Below are 20833 nucleotides of genomic sequence, written 5' to 3'. Positions count from 1 at the left end.
AAGGCATTCTCAAAGCTGGGAACTGGGAGCTAGGAGAAGCTTGGCCTTATTCAGCACCGTGGACAGGGCTTCTGGCACTCTCAGGACCTTGGACAGAGAGGCTGGTCACGTTTGCCGAGGGAACAACTCTCATTAGTGAGCGGACCAAGTGAAACCAAACCGCCAAACTCCTTTTTCCATCTTTTCGGCCAGACCTCAGTCACCTGCTCTTGAATCTTAAGGACAGAGATGCAGGGAGTGCATTATATTTTAAAGGCGCTAGTAACGAGGGGAGATAAGATTCTGAGGTGGGAAGGATTATATAAATACAAATGGCTTTGGTTGATGTAAGGTTCTCAGTTGGAAGTGGGGCACTGCTAATGACATTTGTTAATGATATGTATTTTTTAGGCGGAGTAGCAAAGGGCCGCGGTTGTCCTCTTTATCACCCAAAGTCCAATTCACCATCCCTTACACTCAAGTTTTAGTCTCTTGAAGAGCATTCCATGTAGAAAAGAGAAAAAATAATCTCTCCACAGCCCCTTGCTCTTCTCTTTCCTTTCCCTACCCCCACTCATTCCCTTTCTCTCTTTCTCAAATACACATGTGGGGGCGCACGCGCGCGCACACACACACACACACACAAACACGCACACACACACACAGGCTCAGGGTGGGAAGCGCGAGAGGTTCTGCACACTTGGTGGAGAAGACTGAATTCCGAGCAAGCGGATGCCCCCGAAAGAAGGCTCTGTCTCTTTAAATGGGTTGTAGCAGTGGGGGAGGGGAACTGGCCGGAGCTGGCATTGTCCAGTTTGAACTGAGCACCGGAAGTGAAGGGGCAGGGCCAGGGCCGTGCACTGAGCCCCCGGCCATTGTCCATCTCCGACCAGGGCACTAGCCACCCCCTTGACCAACCCTCTTTATCTCTTAGAAAGGGAGGCTACCTCTTCAAGTAAGGAGATCCTATACTTCAGTTCCCCCACCAACTCCACTCCTTGGGGAGGGAAGCGCACTTTAAGGTGGGACTCTGAAAAGAGGAGGGTCTGGGAACCCAAGAGTGTCCGGAGTACTGGAAGAAATGCCTGCATCCAGCTACCCACCTAGTCCCTCTCCCAGCAAGGGATAGGGACGCGTTTGGGATGGAGACAGGATGAGGACAACTGGAGGAGGGAGGAACACTTTTTGGATTCCTCCTGCTCGCCCAGGAAGCACCACGTGGAGTCAGTTTTAGACACAGATTTGGAAGGAAAGGATTTTTTACACAGAATCAATTAGGAGCACTTTGAGAGATCTAGAGAAACAGTCGAAACTCAGGGAGGCAGAGACATTCAGTGAGTCAGAGACAGCCCCTTGCGAGGCAGCGCCTTGGTCAGGACTGGAGATCAGCCCTGCTGCGTCTCCAGCCTCCCCCCCGCTTCCCCATCCCAGGCTTCCTAATGTCCTGAACTCCAGGTCTATCTAAGCACACGGGGGTGGGGGGTGAGAGCGGGTCAGCGCCAAGCAGCCGGGTCAGCTCGGAGGCCTGAAGGGGAAGGGAGGGGGAGGGGCGCTCAAGAGCTGGGGGAGGGGGAGGGCTCATCCATTTCTCCCTTGACAGGTGGTTTGAGTCTCTGATTGGCCAGCGCTGCCAGGCTCACACCTCCCTCCCCCAACTCTCTGGAATGTATAATTATCTGCGCGGGGGGTGGGGGTGGTGTGTGAGTGTGTGTGGGAGCAGTCACATGGTTTTAGAACTACCCCCCTCCATAAGCCCCCCACCTGTATGCTGCTTTGGGGGGCCCCCACTAAGTCGTTAAAGTGCAGGATTCCAAATTCCGGGGTACTCAAGACTTCTAGGGCTGACGGCCCCCATCTCCAGATGTGTGTGTGGGGAGGGGGTGTCAAACCTCAAGGTTCTGAGAAGAGACACCCCAGAGGTGTCAGAGACCACAACGATGGGGGAGGGCCGGAGCTGGAGCCAGAGGGAAAGGGAGGGGAAAGAAGAGGGAGGGGAGGGGAGGGGGCTGCCCGCGGGGGGTTGGGTCATTGTCTTTTAGAATTTGGGAGCCTTTGAAAAGCCGTGGGCCCTCCCACCGCTATTGTGCTGGGGAAGATGTAGCGGCCTCTTCTCCGAGCCACCCCTTTGCCTCCGGACTTCTCTGGGGCCAGCAGCCACCCGACCAGGGGCCCGGGGCCGCGGGCTCAGCCGACTACCATGGGCTCTGTGTCAAATCAGCAGTTTGCAGGTTCGAGCTTGGGACTTACTGGGGACACCTTAGGCTTCAGGGGCGCCCAGGAGCCACATAAAAGGGAGGTGGGGAAATGTCCCCCAGACTGGCCGAAGGACCCTAAGTCTGTGCGGCCTCCTGCTTCAGGGGCCATTTCTGGACCAAGGAACCCTGGTGTCCCAGTGGCGTGCTCGCCGAGGCTACGGGGGCGGAGGGAGAGAAGAGGAGGGGCCTGTCCGGCCATCTATCCCCGGGCAACGTGTTGTGGGAAGAGGAGCAAAACTTTTGGGGCAACACTGGCTTCAGTGTAAGCTTGGGGAGCGCGGGAGGCAGCCAGGACATGTCTTTCCTCGCCAGCTGGTTGGTAGCTGCAGCCACCTGGGTGCCCATCCGCGGGCTGGACACTCGGGTCTCCCTGCTGGGTCTCGAGAGCACCCTCTGATTCCGTGGCCCCCCAGTTGAGCGTCCTCCCAACCTCCAGGTGGCTGCGCCAAGGCGCCGGAGGAGTCGCAGGAGGACGCCGCCCGGGCGGCGGAGGAGCCGCAGCTGCTGCACGGTGCCGGCATCTGTAAGTGGTTCAACGTGCGCATGGGGTTCGGCTTCCTGTCCATGACCGCCCGCGCCGGGGTCGCGCTTGACCCCCCGGTGGATGTCTTTGTGCACCAGGTGAGACAGACATTGCGAACTTCGCCGGGGGAAGGGGATGTTGGCGCGCATATTCAAGGTTGGGCGGACCGACTCGCTGTTGGATTGAGGGAGATCGTGGGCCCTCATTGTGCGCTCCCATCTGTGTCGTGGCACCCCAGTTCTGAGTCCCCATTAACCGCAACGGGACGGGGGGTGCTGACTCTATGAACAGCACCCCCAACCTTTCCCGGAACCCCTCTGGCTTACCACGTGTCTGTTACCTCTTTCCCTTGGGAAGGGGGCAGGGGGCAGGGAGGTGACCCCATGTGGCAGAAACTAAGGTTGTATTGTGCTTGCCGGTGGGGGGAGGGCGAGCAGGCCGGCCAGGGAAGCACATGCCCCGTTTAGAGCAGGGCCTTGAGCGCCCAGCGTCTTTAACTAACGTGTGAATGGAGCTCCCTGGCGGGAGAGAGGCAGGCAAACCTCTGGGATCAAGCAGGGGTAAAGCTGAGAAGTCAGCTGGGTCTCCTCACCCAGGTGGTCACCCAGAATTCAAGCCCTGGGGCCTGAATGAGTTTGGCAGATCCTTGAAGACTCTGGGGACCTGAAACCTCTTCCAGCATACCCATCTCAGGCACATAATTAACCTACTGGGCTTTGGCTGTGGAGTTCTACCAGGAAGGAAAACAGGAGTCCAGGCCTTAGATTCCTAGTCCAGGCTGGGAGGGAGTTAGGTCACAACCCCAAGTTCTCAGTTAAAGCAAGGCAGCCCAGTGGGGGTGAAATTCAGTGTCGCAGGGCAGGGGGTGGAGGGAGTCTAGCCTCTGGACCTATTCTCTGCTTGGCATTTATGGCCCCAGACGGCCATTGATTGCTGTCCTAACATTCCAGCCTCGAACAAGGAGCCAGAGACTTCAGGTTCCCCTCCTCCCCGGCTTCCTCTTCCTTTCACCCCCTCCTGTATATCTTAGAAGTGTTCCGGTGGTCCTGGGACACCAGCCACCCATAACAACCACGGAAAGGAAGTTGCTGTTTGGGTCCCGTCCACCTTTGGAGGTTTGGTGTGGGACGTGGAAGAGAGAAATTGATCATCTCGGGTCCAGTAGGTTGACACCCAGACCGGGCAGGGAGGGGTTACTTCGGAGAGGTTGGCTTTAGGAGCCTGGGGGGAGGGGAAAGGAGGATGTGGGGATTAAGGGTTGGAGCCTCAGGGATGGTATTCTGGAGGGGGAGGGGTGGAGAAGGGAGATCCTGGGTGGACTGGTGGGAGGCTGCGGGTAAGTCTCCCGAGCATGGTCTTCCACGCGAGGACACGGAGTGGGGAGATGGGGAGTGCCGGGAGCCAGTTCATGTTGGGGTACTTGGCGGGGAGGGGGGTCACTGGGCTACTGGAACATCTGCCCTGCAGGGTGGGTACTCTGCAGCTTACTTACCCACCTCCTTGCCGCGTCCTGTATCTCCTCCCACCCTTAACCCCCACCCCCAACCACCAGACAACTAGTTCAAGCTTTGCCCCCAACTCCCTGTCTCATTTACATATGTGAATGATAACCCACAGGAAGTAATTGCGGGAGAATGAAGGGAATTGGCCTCTTTAGATCTATTAAATCACTTTATTACAGGAACCAGCTTTGAATGGCCCTCCTCAGCGGGGTAGCCAGCTCTCCCACTTTCCCATTTATCTGATCACAAAGAGATTAAAATCTCTTGGTCTGGAGACGCACTGGACAGCTTCCCCAATTTTGGGAGGCTTGGAATTAAAGAGACCCAACATTTTCTTGCGTCCCTTCCAAAGGCTGCCAGATAGGGGCTGGAAGGAATGTAGCCCCTCATCTGGGGTTCGTTAGTGCTGTCCCAGTCCCAAGGAAGGTGTCCCTGAACAGAAGAATCTGTGCCCCGATTCACTTAACATTGGGATCAAAAGCAGTTGGAAAATACTGGATTTTCTAGAGGAAAGCCGGGGTCTTCAGGTTTGGGGAGTGGAATCTGCATCAAGCTCCTTCAAATGGGTCAGTTGGGAGATAATCTGGACTTCAGGGTCTTGGAATGTCCAGGGACATGCCACTGTTGAGTAAGCTATCAAGAGGGAGTTGAGCAGGGAGAAGGAATCAAGAATTTGTCTCCTAAATGCCCTCTACCAATAGTCACAGAGGACAATGAATGGAAATTCCCTGAACCTTACCTGGTAGGATAGCATGCTGTCCGTGCTTGGGTTGATCCTCAAACCCTACGATAGCAGTAGACTGGTGATTATCGTCCCTGCACTTGAAACCTGAACTATTTCTTTGGGGATCTAATGTAGAGTAGATTGAGGACGGTCCCTGAAGATTGTTCTATGGAAGGAATAATGTGTTCCCATGTTCCCAAAGTCTGGGTGTTGGGGGGGGCAGCTAAGAAGGGGGTAAGGCTGCTCTCTTTAGGAAGAAAACCTCCCCTTCTTTGGCTGCTGGTGGTGGGTATCCTGGAGCCCGAGATGATGAGAAGGATAATTGTCTCGTGAAATGTCTGCCAGGGGAGAGGGTCAGGAAACCCCTTTCTAAGAAAGGAAAAGGAGGGAAAGCAATTTAATATTTTCTTTTCCTTTCCAAGGTTGGGCTTTTTTGGTTCCTAGCACTATTCACGACTGTTCTTGTGCTCCCTCTCAAAACACTTCAGGCCTCCCCAGGAGTTGATGAGTAGGAAAGAAAACCGAACCTTAGCCTTAAAAAAAAAAAAAAAAAAAGTAAAAGATATTTCTCTAAACAACACTTCTGTTCAGACACATCTTTAGATCCAGAACCTCTGCTTAACCCTGTGCTTAGGAGAATTTAAGAATCATAGTATTGGCAGATGGCCAGCCCTTAAATCAAGGTTTCTCAACCGCAATTGACATATCTTGAGAAAGATAACCCTTTGCTCAGAGTATCCCTTGGTTGTGACAACTAAAAACATCTCCAGACCATGCCATCCCAGAGGCAGAATCCTTCCTCAGCTGAGAAATAGTTACACAGGGAAAGCAGGAGCAAGAAGCCACGAAATTGTTTGTCTAAGATTCACCAAGAATTTTGAGATCTTCATAGCCATTGTAAGAGTTTTGGCTTAACTCATGTTTCCTGTGGCTCAACTCCCAAACCCCCAAGATTTGTAGAAATTGGAGCACAAGAAAAGGCTTCCTGCTTACTCTGCAGCTCTTCAGATCCCAACTATGTCTAAGATGGCTTTCTAGCTAAAAAGCGGCATTAGAAGGCCTCGAGGCAAAAGACTGACTAAGCTGACTAAGGGACCAAGTTTGGGTTAGGAGAAAAAAATTTCAATACTGAAGCCACGTGGCTTGCTTTTTCTGCAAAGGCTGAGTGGGAGAGCTACCTCAGGCAGGGTCTGGATTAGGACTCCTGGGTGCTGCTGTCAGGGAGGGGAGAATGTAAAGAGATATTTCCCACCTGGTTTATAACTTTACTGGTGCCTCTGATTACTCACCTCATATCTAGTTAATGATGTGCTTATCTTATCTCTCCTCTAACTAACCTGTAAGCTCTTCTAAAGAGTGGGACTAGCTAGCTGTCTGGTTAGTTTCTTCCTAGTATGCTAGTACGGGCTTGGTGGGCAGAAGGAATGCCCATGAAGAAATAAGGAGCTCCTGAATCAGGAGGACATTAGCAGTTTGGGGTCCCTGTCAGCAGAGATCTTCCTCCAGAGAAAACGATTGGAGATAAGGGAGGGAATGTTATGCTGATAACTGCTCTTTCCGGACTGAGGTCTGAAATAGGGCTGGGCTCTGAGGTGCACCGGGAAAGTTGGTGGCTTGAATGTCACAGTGTTGAGACCCAGAAGGGATCCTTTAGTTTCTGCTTGTGGACTGGAACCCACAGGTTTGGTCATTCCTTAGTTCTTCATCTTAACCAGACAAATCAGATTTTTAAAAAGTAAGTGAATCACCCTAATTTTCAGGAAGTTGGTAGAGGTTAGTTTGAGCATTATGGGATCTTCTCGGGTCTCTCTCTTTCTGAAGAGACATGCTTTCTAGACAGTGTCCCAGGGAAAGGCTGTGCCACGATCCTGAGTGAGCTTTCAATCTGAGAAACTTGTCACCTTTCAGCTGGTAAGTGGTTTTTAGTGACTTTCCCCAGGGCAAGGTTGTTTCTTGAACATTCCTAATCAAACCACCCTACTAGAATTGCCTGTTTTTGGGGGGCGGGGGCGGGAGCTGCTCTAGGGAAAGCCTCTACCCTCCCTTCTTCCTGCAGGCATGAGTAACAGTTACTATCTCTATGAAGTCTGGGGTCAGGTGGTGTGGGGGAGGAGGAGAAAATTTTCAGGGATAGTACCTCGTGTGTACAAACCCATTTCAAATGATCTCAGCTTGGAGTTACTTAATTCAAGCAGGAACTCAAATTCCAAGAAGTGAACTACTGGGTTTCTGGCTGAAAACTCCAGGACCCTTTCTACTGCACCCCTTGGGTGGATGGGAGCCTGCTGAGAAGTCAGTTCCCTATCCTTGAAAGTGTGATCCCCTTGAAACTCCTTCCTGAGGACAGAAGATTACTGCCCCAGGAGTTGGGGAGATAAGGCTTCGCAGTTCCCAATCTGGCTGTTCCTTCAGTCTCCTGCTCTGGCTTTCAGTGCAGACAGGCTGCTGAACAGCGCCATCTGGTGGAGAACGCGGGAGCTGGGGTCCCGGCTGCATCTGAGCGGAGGTGCCATGTGGGGGCTGTCCGTGTGTCGGCAGCCTCTGGTTCTGGACAGATCTCTTTCCTCAACCCTCCCAGACACATCAGACAAGCTGTTTCAGGTAGAACCGGTTGGTTTCCTAGCCCCTACCAAGCCCTACCCTCAGGAATGAAGCTCAGGTAGGAGGACTATGATGACACCTCAGGACTGAGTCCTTTCTTTTATCGGCTTCCTTTACTTCTGGTTCAGAAAGTTCTAGAATGTGTATATGTGATTTGCATTATACTGCATAGCACTGGCTGGAGGGTCAGGCTAGTTGGCATCAGAGCACCTCTGTGGCTCACTGAATTTGGACGAGATGCTTCCCTTCTCTGCTTCCCTGATCTCAGCGGTAACATGGGGTGTTAATGAGGCCTACTTGGCAGGCTTGGTATAAGGGGTTAAGTGCTTAGAGCTCTCCTTAGCTTCTAGTAAGGATGGGTAAATATCAGCGACTTTGGATAGTGGGGAACTTGGGTTATTCCCCAAACGTTTGTGTACTGCTAGGTGCTTAGCACTGAGGGAATAGACAGCACACTAGACAGTCTTTTGTTGGAATGGCCCTGAGAGTTGCAGAAAAACCAGGAACTCATGCTTGCCTCCCTGAAACCAAAGCAAGTTTCCTTGAAATTCTGCCTGCTGCTTCTGTAGAAGGGAGCAATGTGACTAAATATGGGCATTGCTGGAGCTGGTGATGAAGGGGATGGCCTTGCTTTTACAAATGGTTAAAAAAAACCCACGTGTGTCCGACCTTCAGGGAGCAAGTTCCAAGGAAACTCAAGTGTCCTTTTTACTCCACCCCATTCTCAGAATGACAGAGAATGTCACTCCTTTTATGTGAACTGCCGAAGCCCCAGATTGATGCTGGGCTGGAGTGTTTGAAGAGTGGAAGGTTAGTGGAGACAGTGGTGAGGTATTAAGAAGGAAACAGAGGGTCTAAATGTTGAATTGGCCTGAGCCCTTCCCTGCCACCCAAAAGAAATGCCATTCTCCCCAGTGCAGTGGGTCCCCTGGGAACTGCCCACCCTCCTGCGTTGAACAAACTAAGTAAGGAAGATGGCAAGGAAGGAAGCCTGTCTCCCCTGCTCCCAACCTTTGAAATAATTGATCAGAATAAATAACCCTTATTCAGGTTCCTGCATAAAGAATTTGATCAGAGGCAAAGGTTGGGGGGCGGGGGTCCTGTGTAGTTCTGTCCCGGCAAGGCTGGGACGGCAGGTCAGGAAGAAGGAAGGATGGCTACTGGTGGTGACTTTGGCAGACCCAGCAGACTTGACTGGGGAAGAAAGGTGTCTCTCCATTTCTCTTCGCGACCATAACCCCAATGTGGAGAGGAAGGAACTGATGAATGTGGTGAATGTGGTGAATGTGGGGTGGGGGGGGTGGGGGGGAAGCTGCAGCCTCAGGAACTCCAGGAATCTGACCACCAGAACCAACCAGTGTCAACTCTTTGTTTCCTGGGGCTGGGCTCTATTGGGGGAGCTCAAGCCTTGCCCCTCCCCCCCCCAGGCCTTTTCTTTTTTTGGAGGGGATGGGGAGAGGGGCGGGGCCCTGCTTTGTGTGTGGTTGGGGGTGGGGTGGGGGTGGTAGCAAGAATTTCAGGCTCCTTTCTGATGCAGGCCCTGTGAGGCCAGCTCAGTGGGGCAGCACGGTGATTACCTATCTGATAAGAGAGGAATTCAAACTATGTGTTGTAGAAAGGGGCGGGGTGGGGGGGCAGGGAGCCACCCCTGGAGACCACCAGTCTAAATCTTGACCGGCTCTGGTAAGGTGCCTGCGGGGTTATTTGTTTTGTTTTGTTTTTTGAACTTTTGAGAGTCTCATAGACCTCAGATCCTCCAGTCCTGGGGAGTGGATGACCTGAGAGGACCAGTCAGTTTCACATTGCCCCCACTGGTATTGTCTTGTTCTCCCAGTAAACCTAGGAGGTGTAAATAGATTTTTTTCCCCCGAGTTTCCATAGTTATAAAAACCAGAGTTAAAATTTTGAGACTCCTGATACTTGGTTCTCACTGTGACCCTGCCCTGGTCCAGTCCGAAGGGGTTGACGATAATTTCCATTCACTGAGGATTTGTGTGTACAGGCTCCGTGTTAACTACTCTTCATGCACAAAACCTCAGAGCTCCTCCATAAAATTACTTTTTGCTCCATTTTATAGGTCAGCACAGAAAGGGAACAACAGGCCCTCAGACTCCAAACCCTTGTTGTTAATCACTTATCTGCCCCACCATCACAGCTGGAATCCCAGCCTCGGAGCCCACTTAGCAAACGGGAGGACCTGGGCTTGTACCTCCTGGCAGATTGGCTTGTCCTGGCTGAGTAAGAAACAAGTCAAATGTAACTTCATATCAGGGTTGTTTCTGTGCAACAGCCAAGGGGAAAGCCCTTCGCCTTTCTGCATTGTTTTTATTTCCTGCTTTGACTCTTCTGCCCCTTCCCTCACTTCAGCCTTGGGGGCGGGGAGCATCCTCCTGTTCCAGGCTGTTCCTGTGGGAAGGAAAAGAAGGGAGAGGCTATCCCTAAGATGGAACTGGGGGGACAAAAGCTACAGATAATAATACATGAAATATTAGCTGAGCACGTTCTCGATGTTTCCATACCCACATAATCTTCATTAGAAACTTCGTTGGGTAACTTACCTATTACCCCAGTCTCTGAAGGAACTGAGGACCAAAGGTGATTGACTAAGGTCATGCAGCCAACAGTTGGTAAAACCAACATTTCAGGAACTACGGTGTCTAGCACTCAAGCTTAGGCTTTTCGCCGGTGATCCCAGTGGGACCTTTGTCTTCAGAAATGCCATCTGAATTAAAACAATTTAAATGATGGATAAATTGGGGATCCCATCTGGCTAGAGAGCATGTTGCCCCTAAGGCCCAAGTCCCAGTTTGAAATATTCCTCCTACCAACCACCACCTGCGTAACATAATGTTACTTATTCAAGCTCCCGCAAGCCAAGACTGGGTACAGTGATCTTTTTGCTTCTCTGAACCCTATTTTCGATGACTGCACTTTGTTGACATTAGATACACTCTTTGGATGTTTGACTGTAATGGAGTAAGCTATCATGAAGTCTGTCCTGGGGAGGGTATGGAAGAGGGGGTCACCTCCTGGTGGAGGTGGAGATGTTGATGTATTAAGTGGCAAGACTGTGAGCTTTAAATGGGGAACCCTGGGTTTTTCCTGACCCTGTTTTTGTCTCTCTGCTAGCTATGTGAGAACTCCCTTTTTGGGGGGAAGGCTGCTGGGCAAAGTGTCAGTATTTTCAAATGATGGTATAAACATGGTGTTTTAATGGGGTTGTTTCAAACATTCTGGATCTTTTTTTCCTTCACCCAGTAGTATCTGGTATCTTTCCAAGTCAAATCAGATTTATTTACCTCTTGGTTCATAGCAAGTTTTATCAGTCTATCTCTTGACTTTCACAAGGTGTTTTTTTTTTTTTTAACATTTTGATTTTAAACCCTCTGGAATATATTTTGCATAAATGTGATAGACAATGAAGAAGTTTGGCTCAATATCCAAAATGGGTAATTTTCTCAACAGTTTTGAACTGTTTTCTTCACCTGTTGATTTCTCTATATACCCTTGGATCTCTTGGACTAAACTTATTGATCCATCTGCTTGGGTCATACTGTCTTTTCCCTTGACCTTGCAGGAACATTACTTTGATAGAATTTCAGACTTGGAAGAAGGTTGCAAGAATAATACTAAGAACTCCCCATAGGACCTTTACCCGGATTAAGCAAGTCTTAATATTCTGTCCCATTTGCCTTGTCATTCTTCATGTACAGACACACTTTTTTGGCTTCTTTTTTTTTTTTTTAATTAACGTATAATGTATTATTAGCCCCAGGGGTACAGGTCTGTGAATTGCCAGGTTTACACACTTCATAGCACTCACCATAGCACATACCTTCCCCAATGTCCATAACCCCACCACCCTCTCCCCCCACCCCCAACCCTGTTTGTTTTGTGAGACTAAGAGTCTCTTAAGGTTTGTCTTTTTGGCTCCTTAATCATAAGATACATCAGGCACCTTTATTGCTAAATATTTCAGTGTGTATCTTGGAAACTAGGGTCATTCCCTTTCACAATCTCAGTACAAAGATAAAAAAAAACCTGGACATTTAATATTGAAACACTTACCTGTATTCCATATGTAAATTTTGTGAGTTGTCCTAATGGTTTTTTTGCCCTGTTTCAGGACCCAGTCCAGGAGCATGCATCCCACTTAATTGTTCAGTTTCTAAACTTACTCAAACTTTGTTTTTCACACCTCAATATTTTTAAAGTGTACAAGGCTGTTACATTTTACAATTTTATATTTGTTGATTTTCCCTTCCTCTCTCCCTCCTTCCCTCCCTCCCTCTCTCCCTCCCACCCTCCCTCCCTCCCTCTCTGCCTCCCTCCTTTCCTTCCTTCCATCTCTAAGCCCATCATGGGGCTTGAACTTATGACCCCAAGATCAACAGCCACACAGTCCACCTACTGAGCCAGCCAGGCGCCCCTATTTGTTGATTTCTTATGAATGCTAAGTTTAAGAACTTCCCATCTGTTCTATTTTAGTTTAAATGAGAATAACTACCCTACCCAAAATATTACGGCTTCTGTTTATGTAATGATTGTTCTTTGCTCATGTAACTTAGATCCCTTGTTCTTAACTGTGGTGGCTCTTTGGGTTGGCGTTTTCTTTACTGAAAACATGGAAATATTACACTTGTTCTTCATAACTTATACAAAAACGTGTGTTTGCAGTTTTTTGGTGTAAGAATGGGGACTAACATTAAAATCTATCACGTTTCCCTTCCCCAGAGCAAGCTGCACATGGAGGGCTTCCGGAGCCTGAAGGAGGGTGAGGCAGTGGAGTTCACCTTTAAGAAGTCTGCTAAGGGCCTAGAATCCATCAGGGTCACCGGCCCTGGTGGGGTGTTTTGTATTGGGAGTGAGAGGCGGCCCAAGGGGAAGAACATGCAGAAGCGCAGATCCAAGGGAGACAGGTATGAAGGCGGAGACAGGTATGCCAGCCCTTTCTCGGACCAGGACACCAAAGAACAAGATGAAGCGACAATCCGGTGTTGGGTTTCTGCCTTAGGATGTGGAGGTGGGGAGAGGGCTTTAGGTGAGAAGGGCACTTGATGACCTAGCTCTTTGACTTGACAAGTAATTGTGTTCTGGGAGCTCTTGCCTCCATGGCTAATTAGGGGTAGTGATGCTGGCCTCATGTGATTATTTTAGAAGCAAAGGAGACCACGAACGTGAAAGTCTAAGTGCTGGGGACAAACTGGTGTATGTCCCTGTTGCTTCTTCACTAGGTCTCTCCCAAGTGGCTGGTTTCTTTTGTCTTCCCTGTGTCCTGGAGCAGACCATATAGTCTGACTCCTTTTTTTTTTTTTTAAAGATTTTATTTATTTGAGAGAGAGAGAGAGAGAGAGCATGAAAGGGGTGAGAGGCAGAGGGAGAAGCTGGCTCCCTGATGAGCAGAGGGCCTGATGTGGGACTTGATCCTGGGACTCCAGGATCATGACCTGAGCTGAAGGCAGTTGCTTAACCAACTGAGCCACCCAGGTGCCCCTGACTCCTTTAATTATCTCTATTTTTAGTGAAGGACAGGTACCGTTTCTTAAGAGTACAGTAGGTAACATCTTACCTATCTCCCAAATTGCAGTTCCTAATTGGGGTCCATGATTTCCATTGATATTTCAGTATTTTCAGGTTGACCTGAATCTGAAGATACCATCTAGACAATTACAGATTTGGGAAGAACTTTGAGGTAGCAGTCATGGTCATATTCTTGCTTTTCTAAGTGGGGAAATGAGTTTCCAGGAAGGGGAGTGATAAAGTAATTGACCAGAGCCCAGGTGTCCTCACTCAGAGGTAGATTTGTGCTCTAGCTCCTTTCTCAACTTTCCCGTCCTGCTCTGTACCAGGTGCTACAACTGTGGAGGGCTAGACCACCATGCCAAGGAATGCAAGCTGCCACCCCAGCCCAAGAAGTGCCACTTCTGCCAAAGCATCAGCCATATGGTGGCCTCGTGTCCCCTGAAGGCCCAGCAGGCCCCCAGCTCACAGGGAAAGCCTGCCTACTTTCGGGAGGAAGAAGAAGAAGAGATCCATAGCCCTGCCCTGCTCCCAGAGGCCCAGAATTGAGCTACAGTGGGTGGGGGCAATTCTTTTGTGATCAGGAAGTTTTGAGGAGGAGGCAGCAATCGGCAGAGTGGAGAAAGTGGGGGCAGGGCGGGTAGGGGGCAGCTGGCTCTGCCGTGCATCTCAGGCCGGGGTCCACAGCATCACCCCCTCTTCCCTCTTGGCGCAGGGTAGGGGGGAAGGGGTGAGGCCAATGAACTCCAACCGTGCTCTATCCAGATGCTCTCGAGGGTTTTGGAGAAAATCCCTCCCTGTGTGCTTTATCTGAGTGTCCACCCCCGGATCTCCAGCTTTGGAACGTGGCCTGGAGAGGGAAATGGTTTTCCTTTTGAAGAAGGAGATGTAATAGTAATTTTTCCCATGCCACAATGTAGAGATTAAGCATGAGACCAGATTGATGGGCCCAACCCACGAACCACTACATTCTGTGGGCAGGAGTCTCTCGGGGGTAAGGCAGGGTTTTTCCACATCTTGTCTCGTAACCCACTGTTGGGATATAGGGTGCCGAGGACTGTCTCAAGCAGTGGGTTGTGACAGTAGCCACAGGATGGTTGGGGGAACGGCCACAGACCTACTGTTCCTAAGCTGACTCCCACCCCATTCTGGGCCAATAGAATTTTATTTATTTGCTCCCGTGGATAAACGCACCTTGGGCCCCACTTTCTCCAGGATGCCAACTGCACTAGCTGTGTGCGAATGACGTATCTTGTGCATTTTAACTTTGTTTTCGTAATATAAATATTCTGGTTTTGTATTTTTGTGTATTTTAATCTTAAGGCCCTCATTCCTGCACTGTGTTCTCAGGTACATGAGCGATCTCAGGGATAAGTCGGCAGCAGCTCCGGGTCTACACAGCAGGAATGTTTGCTGTTTGAGCACCAGGGCGAACATCTAGTTGGAGTGCATAGCCTATTGAACTACCTCAGTTTTGGCAATTAGAGCTGGCTTTTCTGCCATAGCGTTCTCTTGAAACCCCTCTACCTTCAGTGATCCGTGGGAGACTAGGTTTTAACTCCGTTTCCCCATGACTTGACCTCCTGCTGGAAGATTGGAAATTGGTCTGAACAGGAAAAGATGGTACAGGAAGTAGTATTAGGAGAGGCTGCAGCGGCTGAAAGGTGCCGAGGGGAAGCCCAGATTAGTTGTCTATACGTGTAATAACGGGTTCCTGTTCCAGATTTCTAATCCCAGGGCACAGGACTCACTTTACATACCAGATCCATCCTCCATTGGATTGGGGCTAGGCCTACCATGCACAACAGGGTGTATGTGTGTGAGTGTGTGTGTGTGCACGTGTGTGATTTAAAATTAGTTGGTAAGGTTGGGTTTAAGAATAATAACTCTGGACCCATCTTGAGCTGCCCAGGGATGGGTGTATGAAGCAAAGGCTAAATTTCTTAACCTTTATAAATTCTGGGCTTTTCTTGTTGGCTTCCAGAGAGTCCATAAGCCATGGCTTCTTCGAGGTGCCCAGAGCCAGTGCCATGCCCTGCTGTAGCAGTGATTAGTGTCGTGGTAGCTAAAGGAGAAAAGGTTTTATTTACATGCTGTGAGATCACCACAAACCTACGTCACTGTTGAAACGGGGCAAATGCAATAGAACGCATTGGGTGATGTGTGTCTGATCCCGGGTTCTTGTCTCCCCTGCTCGTTGCCCTCCCTAGTTACCTTATTTGTCTGGGTTTCGTAGGACTTCACTAATAGCAGATTGGGTGATTGCTAGGTGGCCTGGTTTGTGTAAATAGAATGTGTTGGTCTTCTCCATGTTCTTTTGGGGTTTTATTGTTTACAAACTTCTCTTTGTATTGAGAAAAATAGCCAAAGCGTCTTTGACAAAAGTTCTGCACCAGGAAAAGTAGCTGGAACATTGCTTGGTGACCCTCTGGAAGCGTGGCGGTCTTAAACCAGCCTTTCTTTTGTGTTCCCTTCCCCTATTTCCTATTTTGGGCCACATCTTCTGTCCTAAAAACCTGACTCTGACCCTACCCCTCATTTATCTCCCCTCCCCCCCAGAAGCCCCCACACAGACACATTTCCATCCGGTAGAAGTGAAGGTGACACTTCCTCCCTTGTCCCCAATCTCCTGTGCCAAAACCATTCCTTGATGTGATTCATATTAATATGCTTGTATTTGGTTGGAATTAAATCTACTTGAATCTCCAGTCTTAGGGTAGAGAGCAGCAGAAGCAATGAAGGGTGGGGGCCTTCCATGTAGAAAGTAGGGTTGGGAGACCACGAAAGGGAAGATGAATGTATATCCAAGTCACTCAGGAACTTTTATGCAGGTGCAAGAAACTAATGTCAAAGCGGCCGCAAGATTGTTTAATAGGAGACGGACGAATGTAACTCCATGTTTACTGCTAGAAACCAAAGCTTTGTGTGAAATCTTGAATTTTGAATTTATTGGGGGGGGGGTGGTAGGAAAGCTGTACCTATCTGTTCTTTCCCTGATCCCTTCCCCTCTTTTCTGAACTGCGGGAGACTGAGCCCCCTGGGGCTTTAGTGACTCCATCTCTGGGGAGTGTTTGATGGTTGATTTTGCTGTGCCAGGTAATTCCTTTCCCACTTGCTATTGTTTTGTAACACACATGCTGACCCTTCTCCCTTCTCTCTTTACCCTGGGAAAATACAATGAATAAATAAAAACTTATTGGTACTGAAACTGTCCTCTTGTTGGGTCTTTAGGCTGTTTTTTCTTCTATAATTCCTACTTTCTTGGACTGGGACTCAGAAGTCAGGGAAGAACCATTACATTTCCTGTTCAGCCATTTTGTTAAAAATGAATCTTGAAAATTCAGTCCTCTTAGCACCTCATTACAGTGGAGTTTTGTTTCTAGTTAAGGCCTCTTGTCCTGTTCCTTGGAAGCTGCCACATTCAAGAGGGGATTAGGAGCATGGCATGCATAAGAATGGGGTTGCCTGTGCCACTGGCTGGGATGAAAGGATGGGGCCATGGCTTGGGGCATGAGACCCTAATACTTTCTCCCCTGCTCCTCAAAGCCTTTTACAAATCTTAATTAATTAGCCCCCTGCAGCACCCCAGGGAGGGAAATTCGGGAAACCAGGGAAATTGAGGCCAGAGGAAGTAACACTGATGAGCTATACAAAAACGTTAACATTTTCTTTGAGGCCAAGTGTGCTAGCTTTCTAATGAACATTGTATTTTAAAACATCTAGTCCCACCCCACCCCCTTCCCCAACAAGGGAGGGGATTTTTAAAAAAATTGATTGGAGGCATGCCATCTAGTACACAAAGTGCACAGAAATGGCAAGACAAGGGTAAGAAGTTTCATACATGCATTCCAGAAACTTCATACCAAGTCAAAACTGACCACGGAAGCAGCTGAAAGCAAACTGCAGGGTTTCAGTAAATGGTCTTCCTGCAAAATTGGTCTAATCAGCTAGGCCGAAACTTAATTCTCAGGATGCAAAGCAGGAAGCACGGAAAAGCTTAAGACTATTCATTGGTGGGTTACTCTTCTCTAGGGCTTTCTTTGATCACGTGTGTTAAAAGTAACTCTTTCACGTGACATGATGAACTGGGAGCTACCAGTGCAAGAACTCTTCCTGACCTTGTTTCCTTGATGAGACTACAAAGTGAGAAACTACAAGAAGGTTCTTTAGAAATTGAAAAGCTTTTTTTGTTTTGTTTTAAATTTTGAGAAAATGGAACTCTTCAGTTTCTTTTGTGAGTCCCTCAAGTTCCTGCAACAGTTTTCCTTAAAGGTTACAGAGCTTAATGCCTTTGATTTTTCGATCAGGGTTAATTGATGGCCTTTCGTTGGTCATTCTTAGAGCTCTTCCAGCCTCAACCCCATTTTGAGTTGCTCTGGGCAGGAGGTGCTCTGGGCAGGTCCTGAATCTGAAAAGCCTAAAATATAAGTGCTTTAAATCACAAGATGCATTGATAGTAAGTGCGTCTGCGAGACAGACTAGGGCTAGGAAGTTACCAAACGATTAAATCCACTAAATAAAACTGCAACATGTAAATACAGAATTTAAGACTTGAACCAGGACTCCAACGCCCACTTCTCCAGGACTTCCAGCAAGCAGCCCCATTTCTTAACAGTCCTGCCACCAGCTGCGGATGAGCCCTTGCCCTTCTAGCATGGGGATCCCCGAATTCTTGCCCTGTGGGGCAGCCTGCCGGAAGCCTCTGATCTGGTTCTACAGACCTCCCTGCTCCCCCAGGTGATCTGGACCCCGCCTTTCCCGGCCGGGTCCCCGCCACTTGGCCCGGAGCCCGCCCTCCCGCCCCCTCGGTCACGTGAGCGCGGCGCTCGGGCTTTCGCTTGGTCTGCACCTCTCCACCTCTCTCCATCCTCCTTTCTCGGATCCCGGGAGTGCGAATTTCGCCCGCTACGCTAGCACCGCCCCTCCTCCCAGCCCGCAGGCGCAGGGCAGAGCCCCGCCCATTGGTTGACAGAGGGGGCGTGTTCCAGCGCCCAACGATGACGTGGTCTTCCAGCGCCACGTCGTGAGGAAGTGGAGCAGTTGGAAGGCGCCGGGCAGATCGGAGCAGGTGCTGGGTTCAAGCCGTGGGCGAGAGGGGAGTCTGTTGGGCGGGGAGGCGGCTGTGGGAGAAACAGAGGGGACAGTGGAAGAGATGAGTGAGGGAATAAATAATTTGGAGAATACTGAGATTGGAGGTGACGGAGGCGACACCTGAAAGGATTAGTGTGTTGGTGCGCAGAATGGGAAACGGTCTCGGGGAAGATGCAGAAGAAAGAAACCGGGGAAGGATCAGGATGTAGGCACTACGATGTGGCAGGAAGCGGACTTGGATGTTCAGGAACAGTCAGTGCAGATGCCGAGGAAAAGGGGATAGCAGCAGCAAGGTCCACCAAGCCAAAACCAAGGAAAGGCCTCTGCCCCAAAGGTCTCATTGGCTTATAAACTCTGGGTGGTGAAGAATTACAGACCAGTGTCTTTGGATCCTAAACCTAGCCACTTTCCTCAGTCCAGATAAATTTCTGCAAAGTCATCCGAAGCAGTTTGCAAGCTCTGGTGATTTATTCTCTTTCTTGTTTATCCAGGCTTACCTGTCTGGTGTCTTCTTGTTCTGGGCTCATCTGCCAGGGCAGGAGCTATGTCATGGATCAAGGAAGGAGAGCTGTCACTTTGGGAACGGTTCTGTGCCAACATCATAAAGGTGAGTACCACTTGGCCTCCTGGTTAGTTGGGTAATCTTGTGTCAAAACCTGTTATTAAAATTGAGTAACACATGATGTTAAGTGGAATTTAATAACAGAACCAGTGAGTGTTTGAATTGCAAGGTAACTTCCAGGTCTACATTTCTGGCAGATTATTGTCGTAACGTTCACACTTTTAGGAACCCCAGGACCTCCCAATATCATTGAGTAACCTAGACCATTAGGTCTTCCTTATAGGGAGCTGAAATTTGTTAGCTTGGAACTTTAATCTGCTTTTCCTTGCACTGTTCTCTGGATTTAGATAGAATAATCATTCCTTGATGTTGCAGTAGAGCATAACTTTTAGGAGTTTGGACTCTAGAGACAAACAGAATGGAAGTCTTAGTCAATCATATACTAACCTTGTGACTTCATATGGTTGTTTTGAGGATGAGATAAAACATAGTCCAAAAACAGCACAGTATCTAGCGGTTTTTAATTACTGCTGTTATTGTTTTTAATTACTGCTGTTATTTTAATTACTGCTGTTACTGTTTAATTTCAGCTGTTTGAAGACTACGGTCATTCTATTTCCTACACCCCTTCCCCAAATTTTGCCTCCGCTTTTCTCTGGGGATCACAACAATGTTATATTTTTTGCATATAACAGGTTTGAGATTGAAGCCAGTCAGCCTGGTTTTGTCTTTCAGCAATCTGTCAGGCAGTGTGTAACAGTGAACTTATGAGTCAGAAAGCCTTGTACCCCATCCCCCCACCGCACATTCATACACAAATGCCAAGTGATCTCTGGCCGGCCAGGAAATAGAAAGGATCTTCCTGGGGAACCACTGCAGTCACATGTTAGGAAGAATAAGCTACATGACTTGGCTGGAATTTTTCTTTTTTTAAGACTACACGTGGAGAGGGGCGCCTGGGTGACTCAGAGGGTTAAGCCTCTGCCTTCGGTTCAGGTCATGATCTCAGGGACCTGGGATCGAGCCCCATATCGGGCTCTCTGCTTAGCGGGGAGCCTGCTTCCCCCTCTCTCTCTGCGCCTGCCTCTGCCTACTTGTGATCCCTCTCTCTCTCTCTGTCAAATAAACAAATAAATAAATCTTTAAAAAAAAAAAGACGTGGAGGACAAAAGCTGAAAATGTTGGAGAGGTGTGGGGGAAGTAGTCAGTGATGAGGCCCTTCAGTGAGGGAAATTAGGCTAAGGAGTATATTTTTGCTATGATGGACAACAAAAGGTTGCTCTAAGCCAGATAAAACGTTTTATTGGGGGGCGCCTGGGTGGCTCAATGAGTTAAAGCCTCTGCCTTCGGCTCAGGTCATGATCCCGGGGTCTTGGGATGGAGCCCCACATCGGGCTCTCTGCTCGGCAGGGAGCCTGCTTCCCCCCCTCTCTCTGCCTGCCTCTCTGCCTACTTGTGATCTCTGTCTGTCAAATAATAATAAAATAAAAAATAAAATTTAAAAAAAAACACATTTTATTGGGTCCCCAAACTGTCTTATTTGTTTGCTTTGAAATGGCTCCTGACATTTACATTTTGATGAAAATCCAGTGTTCAGCTTCTCATGTGTAATTAGGGGAGCAACAACATTGAGCCCTTTTTTGCTGTCGGATAGAGTAGATTTCTCTTGTCTGTGGAGGATACCCTTACCACTGGATCGTAGCCGTCAATATCGTTCCTGTGCCTTCCAGTTGGAGACATGAAACCAAAGTGGTGGTCAAGCGCATATGGTTAAAAGATGAACTCTGGAAGCATACAGACCTCAGTTTGAATAACACTTTGACTTTTCTTAGCTGTGTGACTTGTGCAAGTCACTTGACCTCTCTGGGCCTATTTTTTCACCTATGAAATGAAGCTAATACTTTTTACTTTATAGGTTTATATGAAGGAAAAACTGAGATGAAGTATAAAAAGCCTCGTATAATACTTGGCATGTAGGAAGTGCTCAATATAAATGAATTTATATAGATAGGTTAAAGTGCTTAATACCAATTTATTGAGCCAGCAGCTCAAAATATACCCAGTTCCTTCCTCATG

At 48.8% G+C, this 20833-nt stretch overlaps 2 protein-coding genes across 4 annotated transcripts in view; both read left to right on the top strand.

Moving 5' to 3' along the window:
- Nucleotides 1-2176: 2176 nt before the first annotated feature.
- On the top strand, nucleotides 2177-13653 carry LIN28A (lin-28 homolog A; the record flags this gene model as incomplete). Its single annotated transcript, XM_080800754.1, has 4 exons — nucleotides 2177-2207; nucleotides 2671-2855; nucleotides 12319-12503; nucleotides 13434-13653. The coding sequence occupies 4 exons, from the start codon at nucleotides 2177-2179 to the stop codon at nucleotides 13651-13653; spliced, it is 621 nt and encodes a 206-aa protein (XP_080656880.1).
- Nucleotides 13654-18128: 4475 nt separating this feature from the next.
- DHDDS (dehydrodolichyl diphosphate synthase subunit) overlaps nucleotides 18129-20833 on the top strand; it is a 31483-nt gene continuing 28778 nt past the window's right edge. For 2 of the 3 annotated variants that reach the window (XM_080800609.1, XM_080800607.1), the window contains exons 1-2: nucleotides 18129-18172; nucleotides 18687-18802. In XM_080800609.1, coding sequence (XP_080656735.1) covers nucleotides 18740-18802 — 63 coding nt within the window. In that variant the 5' untranslated portion in view covers nucleotides 18129-18172; nucleotides 18687-18739. Of the gene's footprint in view, nucleotides 18173-18296; nucleotides 18336-18686; nucleotides 18803-20833 lie in introns of those variants that run through there. The other variant, XM_080800608.1, reaches the window with a different exon arrangement.

Source organism: Martes martes (assembly GCF_963455335.1).
Source record: "Martes martes genome assembly, chromosome: 4".
In the NCBI taxonomy this organism is placed as follows: Eukaryota; Metazoa; Chordata; class Mammalia; order Carnivora; family Mustelidae; genus Martes; species Martes martes.
The sequence above is the reverse complement of the archived record's forward strand: the minus strand, read 5'-3'. Positions and strand labels throughout refer to the sequence as shown.